The sequence below is a fragment of the Notamacropus eugenii genome, chromosome 5, assembly GCF_028372415.1.
Source record: "Notamacropus eugenii isolate mMacEug1 chromosome 5, mMacEug1.pri_v2, whole genome shotgun sequence".
Classification (NCBI taxonomy): domain Eukaryota; kingdom Metazoa; phylum Chordata; class Mammalia; order Diprotodontia; family Macropodidae; genus Notamacropus; species Notamacropus eugenii.
Window position 1 is genome coordinate 162,103,542 of NC_092876.1, and position 9,887 is coordinate 162,113,428.

General features: G+C 38.0%; 1 protein-coding gene across 1 annotated transcript in view; it reads left to right on the top strand.

Moving 5' to 3' along the window:
• Positions 1-9,487, top strand: part of MAML2 (mastermind like transcriptional coactivator 2) — a 427,023-nt gene extending 417,536 nt beyond the window's left edge. The window contains exons 4-5 of the mRNA XM_072616389.1: positions 1,200-1,311; positions 5,598-9,487. Of these exons, the coding sequence (XP_072472490.1) occupies positions 1,200-1,311; positions 5,598-6,598 (1,113 nt within the window). The 3' untranslated portion in view covers positions 6,599-9,487. The remainder of the gene's footprint in view (positions 1-1,199; positions 1,312-5,597) is intronic.
• Positions 9,488-9,887: the final 400 nt, after the last annotated feature.

A 9,887-nucleotide genomic window follows, 5' to 3' on the forward strand; every position in this document is an offset into this window, starting at 1 on the left:
AAGTCAGTATGAACTCAGATTCTCTGATGCCAAATCTTACATTCTCTGTACTCTACCATTCTGGCTATAGTAGCTGAAGAAAACTCTCTTTTCTTTTTGTTAAGGCTTAGGGGACTGGAGAGTGTCAATCTGCTTCTATATAGGTGAATTGCATTTTTTAATTTTAATTTTAATTTTAAATTGAAAGTCTACATTCTTTCTCTCCCACTTCCCTCCCCTTTTTGAAAAAGAAAACCCTTGTAACAAGTATGTATAGTCAAGCAAAACAAATTAAACAGGTCCCAAAATATGTATCTCATTCTATACTCTGAGTCTATCTGTCAGGAGATGGATAGCATGCTTCATCACTGATACTCTGGAGTTGTGGTCAGTCATTGGACTGATCAGATTTTCAGAACTATTTGTCTTTACTCTGTCATCATTGCTACAGAAATTGGACATTTGGAAACACTGAAGCAGACAAAAGCTTCTCACCTATGGTCATAAGTTTAATCAGTGTACTCTTGTTGTGACTTTAGCCCAGAGCTGGCGGAAGCTGGGGGAAGGGGGTATGGTAAGGGAGGAGGAATCCTATGGCCTTAAGGCCACATGTGGCCCTCTAGATCCTTGTGTAGCCTTTTGACTGAATCCGAATCCAAATCCAAAACAAAGGAATTTGTTCCGTGAAGTTTGAATTCAGTCAAAGGGCCACACTGGAGGACCTAGAGGTCTATATGTGGCCTCGAAGCTGCAGGTTCCCCACCCCTGCCCAAGATCATAGCTTTCCCTTTAAAAGAAAGCAGAATACCTTCTAAATGGTTACTGATGGTGGGACAGGTTAATGATATGGCCAATATCAACACCATAAAATTAATTCATTTATGATCACACAGCTAAAGGAGGGAAGAAAAGAAATATACATTTATTAAGGATCTACTATGCGCCAGTCATTGTGCTAAGTAGTTCACAAAAAAATCCAAGATAAAGGAGCCATGAAGAATAACCAGGAAAAGAACAGAGATGCTAATGATTATAAAGAAGGAAAACTTGTGTGCCATTATTGGAAGCCCACTGAAATGGAACTACAGCTTTGGGCCCAGGATGTTAAATTAGTGATTTGAAATTATTTTTATATCTTTGTGATCACATCATCCCACTAGTTAAGAAAGAAAACCACATAAATTGCCAACTTATTTATTGATGTCATTTAATTTTCTCAGGAGAAAATTGCTCCACAAGATCAGATAAACAGACACTTGACAAGGCCACCGCCAGATTATAAAGACCAAAGAAGAAACATGGTCAACATGCAACCAACAAGCCAATATTCTGGTAAGTGGATATGAAATTAAGTCAAATTCAAGATTGTGGAAAGAAAAAATGCTATTTGGGGTGTTTCATGCTTTATTTTCTCCTTTGAAGTATTAATTGTCTCATCTTCAGAATCTGCCACTGCCTTCCAGTTTTCCTCCATAGAAGAAAATATTTATGCTTTCCTCTGCAAGGGGAACTCCTGCAACCTAGGATGATTTAGTAAATAAGTCCAAAGGGGTTCCTAAGGTTAACTGACTACCCCAGGGTCAATTACTGAGGCTAGTTTTGTACTTGTATCTCTGAATCCAAGTCTAGTTTTGTCCATTGTGCCACTGACTCTACCAAAATCCAGTTATTTTCACGGGGTTGTTTTTTTTACCTATTGTCAAGGCTTCATACTTATTCTTCTTGCCTCTGCTCTTCTGTATTCTTCTGAAACTTTGATTCAATTTAATTTAGTTCATAGAATTTTTTGAGAGTTTGTGATATATATATGTATGTATACATATATGTATATGTATACATACATACACTAGGGTGCTTTAGAAAATCCTATCTCCTAATTTCCTTGTTCATTTGTTCTATACCTAACTAAAATTTTGTCCCATATATGTAATCTAGGGTTGGTAAAAGTTGCTGAATTTCAATGAAATGTTCTCATTTTAAAAACTTGGCCCTGGTTTTTCTAAGTATCCTTGGGGTTACTCAATGGCTCTGCCCCTGTTTCTGATTATGAAAATAGCAGCTACTCATTCCTCCCTTTGAGATCTGTTTACTTTAACCCAAGATAGAACTATGATCTTTGCCTCTGTTTCATTTGATGAGACAGATGAGGTCATTGGTCCAATTTACTTCAATAAACATTATTAAGCTCCTACTATACACAATGTGTATAATGTTAGGCAATAAGAATACAAAAAAATGAAAAATGACAAAATCCCTGCCTTCAAAGAACTTGCAATATAATGGAAGGTATGGGGGAAAGATAGCAACATATAATATAATAAGGGAAAGCTAGTTAGAAGACAAATACACTAGGCTAGGTGAGAGATGGAGAGGGCCTAAACAAGACTGGTGGCAGTATATGTGGAGAGGATGGGGTAAATATAAGCAATATTAAGAAAGTAAATTTAATAGACCCTAGCAACCATTTGGATGCAAAAGATGAAAGAAGAGAAAAAGTTAACGATGATTCTCAGATTCCAATCAGTAAAAGGAAGAAAGTCAAGAAAGGGAAACAGTTCAACTCAATCCAACAAATGTATTAAATGTGTACTATGTGTAAGCCACTGTACTAGATACTGGGATAAAGAAAAAGACGAACTAAAACAATCCCTTCTCTTAATGGATTTACATTCTACAGGTTATAATATAAAATAAAAGAGCTCATTTTGGGGAGTGTTAAGTTTAAAGGGCCAAAAGATTGTTGATGATGACAGACGTGTTGGTGCTCAGAAGATAGAATGAGTTGCATATATTGACCCAAGAATCATCCATATAAACACTTTAAGTTTTGTGGCAAGGTACATTCCACTGTCTTTTCTCACTACCCACAGTCTAGTTTCTAATCCTGCCACTGTCTCAAAAGTCATTAATGCCATCTTAATTGACAATCTAATAGCCTTTTCTGATTTCTCATCTTCCTTGACCTTCTCAGAGTATTTGATATCCTTCTTAAGACTCTCTCCTTCCTTAGCCTCCATGATACTGTTTTTTCTTATTTCTTCTTCCTGTCTTCTAAATCTTCTTTGCTGATTAAACTCATTTCTCTCACTTCCAAATGTGGGTTTCTTACAAGGCTCTGTCCTCAGTTCTTCTCTCTCCTTTGAAAATATCATCCAGTCTCCAGGGTTCAATGATCACCTCTATGTAGCCAACTCAAAAATGTACATATCTGACAGCAGTAGTTCCCCTGAGCTCTAATCCCTACCTTACAAAGGAAGAAAATGATGCCAGAAAAATTCAATGACCTTTCCCATTTCACATGGCTAGTAAATACCAAAGATGGGATGGGAATCCAGATCTGCTGGCTTAAGGCCAGGGCTCTTCCCATAGTTCCTAAGTTTTTAAACTTTCAAAACTGAACCCATTTTTTTTCTACTGTAAGCTGCAGAATATAGACTCCTTGGAAGCAGGGGTTGTTCTACTTCATCTTTTTTTTTTTTTTTAATCCCAACCATCTAGTACAGTGGCTTGCACATAGTACACATTCAATAAATGTTTGTTGAATTGAGTTGAACTGTTTCCCCTTCCTAACTTCCTTTTGTTGATTGAAATCTGGGAGTCATCAAGGACATTCAATACCTTTGTGAAAAAATCAGTTCCACCGACTGCTTTAGTCATTTTTCTAAGGAAAAAGTGCAAAGTGTCTTCTATCCCTCTATACCTTCTTTGTGTATGTTTTAGTTTCATTTGTCACAAGAATGTCCATATGGATGCAGCCCAGTTCCTCCAATCAGTGTGTCAATTCACTTATTGAATGTGAAGCAAAGATCAAGATTGAGAACCTCCATTCAAATGAACATTTGTGAATTTTTCCATACTATACCTCCTTGTCAACAACTTTATCATCATTGCTGTAAAAGTGGAGAGTCCCTTCATCCCAAGATTGAAAACCATTTTCTATTTTCAGATGTTTGATGAGTTTCCATGGCCAAAAGATAATAACCATTGATAGCCAGCCATTACAGATGGCGGCTGTAGAGGGAAGTAACAAGGCTAGATGGCTTCAGTTAAGATATGGGATGAAATACTTTGCTGTAAACTTGAGTTCATGTCTTTTATATGTTAAGGTTCTTTAGAAAAATAATGGCTGCTCTCTTTACTCTCTCTAAAATGATTATTACATCCTTTACTTTGAGAATTCTAGTTATGCCAATTTTGAAGAATCTACCCTTTATCTTATCAAGGCAAATGGTTTAAAGTTCAATCCTACCTAGAAGGAATTGAATTAGACTGCTTCATGAAGTTCCTTCTGATGTTTTTTAGTTACCCCATAAAACCTTCCCTCTGTATTCAAAGCCATTCATAACCTATCCCCTCATACATTTCCAGTCTTCTTATACCTTATCCCCAACATGTACTCTTCAATCCAGTGACACTGGCTTCCTGGCTGTTCTACAAACAAGACACTGCATCTTTTGGCTCCAGGCATTCTCTCTGGTTGTCCCCTATGCCTGGAACACTCTCTCTCCTCTGCATTGACCTCCCTGGTTTCCTTTAAGTCCTAACTAAAGTCCAACCTTCTCCAGGAAGCTTTCCCCAATCACTCCAGTACCTTTGATTATTTCTTATTTATCCTGTATATAACTTGTTTTGTGTACATTTGTTTGTATGTTGTCTCCCTAGTTAAATTTTAAGCTCCTTGAGGGCAGCAACTGTCTTTTGCCTCTTTTTGTATCACCAGCACTTAGCACAGTGCCTGCCACATAGTAAACACTTAATAAATGTTTATTGATCGATGGCTTGATTAATTGTTTTTAAAATGGCCATGTTCCTAATATATAAAAATGATGTCACTGAGCCACTATTAGTAGGTCATATACTTTGAGTGATTTGCTATAGTAGCAATGGATTTGCTTCAGTTTGTTCTCATGATCATCATAAAAAAAGAAACAGTATTTGTTGAGTACTATAATGTGTAGAACATTGCATTCGGCACTGGGAGACATACAAAGAAGTATAAGAAACATTTTCTGACCTTAGCAATCTAGCTGAGGAGTCTAGACTCAACTCTAAGAAAGTAAATAACAAACAAAATAGTAAAATTTAAGTAGCAAAAGAGTAATATCAATAGTAGTTGCTAGAGAGGTTTGTATAAAGCAGAATTGTATGAGAGAAATAGCATTGAACTTGGAGACATGAAGACCTGGGTTTGAATCATGCCTCCAACCTTCATTGACTGTGTGACCAGGGCAAGTCACTTCCTCATCAGTATAGTGAGGATAATAATACTTGTAGCTATCTATACACACATATATGCCTGGGTTTAAGTCCATCCCTCTGATACTTCTTATCTATATGAGCACAGGCAAATCCCTTAACATCTCTGAACTTCAGTTTCCTTATTTATAAAATAGGGATACTAATACTTGCATTTACCTCACACGGGGTTGTTGTGAAACCCAGATAAGGTAATCAATGTAAAACTCTTTGCAAATATCAGCATGTTGTATAAACACCAGTAATTATTTTTAGTTATTACTTTTCTTTCTAAATAACATCAGAATTATAGTGGTTTTTTTGGTACATGAAAGTATCATAGACCCAGTATGTGTACTGATGAAAGTCTCTTTTTTTCTTAGGAGGCTCAGCAACAGTGAGTTTAAACTCAAACCATGCTTTGGCAAACCCTGTTTCCACACACAGCATTTTGACCCAAACTTCCAACCTCCTGTCGACTTCCCAAGGAACAAGAATGCCTTCTTTACCAACTGTGCGTAACATTGGGATATATGGAAACCTGCCTTGCAGCCAACCTAGTACATACAGCGTCACTTCAGGAATGACTCAAATAGCCCAGCACAGGAATACCAACCAAATGATTACCAGTCAAAATAATCCCATGTTGCTGCGGCCCTCCACCCTTGGGCCTGGCAGTAACAATAGTGTGAGCACTTTTGGGTCGGGCTCTATCGTCAATTCCCAACAAGTGAGACCAAACTTAAATCCTGGCATCACGAGCATCCCAGCCCAGAGACCACCGAATGTCATGATCACTTCCAGCACAACAGCACCAACCTGGGCCTCTCCAGAAGCCTCAGCCAAGCAGCAGGAGACCCTGAAGCCAACAGGAGTGCGCTTCCCTACTGTCACACCTGCAGCAGCATACACTTCCAATCAGTCTTTGCAGCGTGCAGTGGGCAACCAGCAATTTTCCCAGCGTGCTGTGGCTCCTCCAAGCCAGCTGACACCAGCAGTGCAAATGAGACCCATCAATCAAACGAGCCAGACATTAAATGGACAAACTCTTGGGTCACTCAGAGGTCTGACTCTCAGACCAAATCAGCTGAGCACACAGACTTTGTCAGGAACTGGGTTGAATCAGGCCGGGACAGGCATAACTCAGGCACCGTCCCTGCCCTCCAACAGCTTTCCTGCTACAAACCAAAGTGCCAGGGCCTTCCAAGGGACTGACCATGGCAGTGACTTAGCTTTTGACTTTCTCACCCAACAGACTGATAACATGGGACCAGCACTGAACAGTGACTCCGACTTCATAGATTCCTTACTGAAAACCGAGCCTGGCAATGATGACTGGATGAAAGACATCAATCTTGATGAAATCTTGGGCAGCAACTCATGAAGGCAAGAACGGATGGGAACTACAGACTCCAAGCACTAACAGGCAGTATTTTATGTGGACTCTGTAAAGGTTAAGCTGTTGATTTTTAGTTTTTCCTTTTAGAGGGACTGTGTAGATACCATGGCTTAATATGGGAAACAAAAGAGTGATTGCTGTATTGAAAATGTTGGTACAAAAAAATTTCCCCGAATAGTAAACTTGATGAAAGGAAAGTATGAGATGACTTTCATAGCTCTGAATTATAGAATAGGATATTCAATTCATCAAATGGAACTGTGATGTCGATGTATATTTTTCTTGGGTAAAATGGGCCACAAAACTTCTTTCTTCCCTCCCTTACTGAAAGAAAATTGATGGGAATTTGTAAATCACTTAAGCCTCATGTGATGCAGGGGAACTAGCTCCAAATGGAGCACAGAGCAAGAGATTCTCTCTCACACTTGATCACTTTTTGTGCTGTTTTAGCTTTATCTCTGGTTTATTATTTTAAACCACCCAGAGCTTCTGTGGAGAAAACTACAAGATCTGTTTGGAATGTAAGAAAATTGACCTGAGTAAGTAAGGGTCTGGAGTGAGTCCAGCAGGCAGTAGACCTCTCCCCACCCACCTTGTGCTGCCATATGCCACTCTTGGTGGATCAGACAACCAAGGGTACTGTTCCTAATGTTGACACCAGGAATTGGAGTTGTGCAGCCTCTGAGGGGAAAAAAAAAGACCTTTGCTCTTTTGACTGAATCCACCACTGATTCCCCAATCCATTCCCAAGTTTTATATGCAACCAAGACCTGGATCAAAAGTTGCTGCAAGCCTGTCTGTATGCGTTAGATTTCACTCTTTTTTGAATTATTCACACACCACAATGTTCGAAAAATGTCCAGCTGGGCATTGTCATAAAAGGGATTTATTTGGCTTACAACTGTAATAGGGGGTGGGAAGGGTGTAGAGAGTTTGTTGTGAAAGTTCTCTCTGGTTAGTTCTGAAGATGATTGAAATTGAAACCCACCCTATTTCCTGAGCTGACAAAACATAGATTTCTAAGTCCAGGAAGGCTGGGACTGCTCACCAAAGTTTAAATTGCATACTGTCTTCTCTGATGTCAAAAAGAGACAGGAGGCCCTAGAAGGAACCAAAACTGGGAAAGTAAGGGACAGTAAACTGCCTTTGATGAACAGCCAAAACGTATTGATCCTGAGTCATGGAAGTTCATACGTAAGTCTTCAACTGTCTTTTAATATAAGGAAGGAAATAATTTAAGGCTACATACAACCTCCACACCCAGGATCCAAAATCTAGGTTTCTGCTTTCAGTGGCATCCACTGCCTCACTGAAGGAGTGACTGAATGACCCTGGGTGAGTAATTTACCATATTTAACCTACACACAATTCTTCTAGAGAATGGGATTAATCTTATTGCAAGTGGCGTAACTGTTTTTTCCTGCCCTTTCAGTCCTACACCTAAGAAATCACACCTTGAAAAGAGATTTCATTCATGCCCTCTATGCCCAAACCTGAAAATGTCAATTCTATAAAAATCACAACAAAAAAAACCAAACAAACAATTTTTGTGAGCTCTTAAAACTCACCTGTCATTCTCTAACCTAACCAAATGCACTGTCCCACCTTCTGTCAGGCAGCATCCACACCACTGGCCCAGGATCTTCTCAGTGTTGGCTTGTAAATATAAAGAAATTATTTGTTTTGTAAACTTTTGTAAAAAAATATTTTGGTAGAAATAATTAAAAACATATTCTTTGGGTTATATTTATACATATGTGAAATAAATATACTATCAGAAAGTTATATTTTATACAAAAAGTAAATTGTTACCTTTTGTATGCTAATATACAAAGTTTTTGTATAATACAGTGGTTTATTTTTTGCTCCACACCTAAACTACAGGTGGCCAACTGGGAATTTTAGAAAATGACTAACCGCTTTCAGATAAATGTACATTATGAAACCTCCATAAAAAGCATTCCAGGTTTCAAGCCTTTTTTTTTTCTTTCTGCAGTCATATTATTTTTTTGAACCCATATTTCTTATATTTTTATTTTGTTACACTGTGTGTACTGTATTGGTCCTCACTGCACGTGGTCTGCTCTATGCTGTTCCATTTTATAAAGCAGTGTTTTCTCCAAGCAAATGGAAAGGAAAAACAACTGTACATAAACACTTATGTTTTCTGCCTTCTCTGTGTTACTGTATATACCATTTAGCACTCAGCAGTTGTACATCTTTGATTCAACTTATATTTTACCCTAACAAATAGTATGTTTTGCAGTAGCTCTCAAAATTAAGCAGAATAAGCCAATCAGAGTATTTGGAATTGCTTCTTTCTTAATGTGAATTTCATCATTCATGTCTATTTATTCAGCTACTCATTAAAATGCAGGAAAATGATGGGAAAATGATGGCTCTTAGATTTCCTCTTTGCTTGTATCCTGCTCCCAACAATAATGGGATTTTCCTGAAAGTTGAGACAATAAGGAAAATTTGATAGATGCGATATAGCCACAACTTTGGAATTTATGACTTAAGAGCCGCTGGAATACAATCTCCCTTTGAAAGAAATACCAGACTATTGAATTGATGGCACTGTTGATCTTCCTGTCATATTATATAGGAGATAGAATTAACTCTAAAAAAAAAGATTAAAGGTCTAAAGGGTAATTTCAGCAAACAGTTCCTTCTATGCTTTGTTTTAAACCCAATGACAAGGAAAAATAAAAGTCTATATTATAAATGAATGCACTAATATTGCTTGCATCTGTGTATCATGACATATACCCATTACTGTAAAGATTCCACTATGTAAACAATTATTTTGTATTGTGTGTAATGCCATGTGTTTAAGAAAAAAATAGTTTTTAAAAAAATGTCTTATTTTCATGTAATCACATTTTTCTTCACACCAATAAATTCCCCAAATCATAGTTTTTCAGAGTTAGAAGAAACCATGGTGGCCATCTAGTCCAAATGGCATCCAAACTCCATTTTATCATACCCAGAAAATGGTCATCCAACTTCTATTTAAAGGCCTCAAATGAGGGTAAACCCACTGCTACCCAAGGCAGCCCATTACACTTTTGAATGGCTCTATTAGCTATTGGATAGCTCTATATTTCCTCCTTGTAACTTCTACCCATTGCTCCAAGCTCTACCTTGCAATGCAAAGCAGATCAGTTCTAAACCTCCTTCCACTTGGAGTAAACCATAATTTCCTGCCTGCATCTTCTCTTTTCCCAACTGAACTTCCCCATCTCCTTTGATGTCCTCCCACAGGAATGAG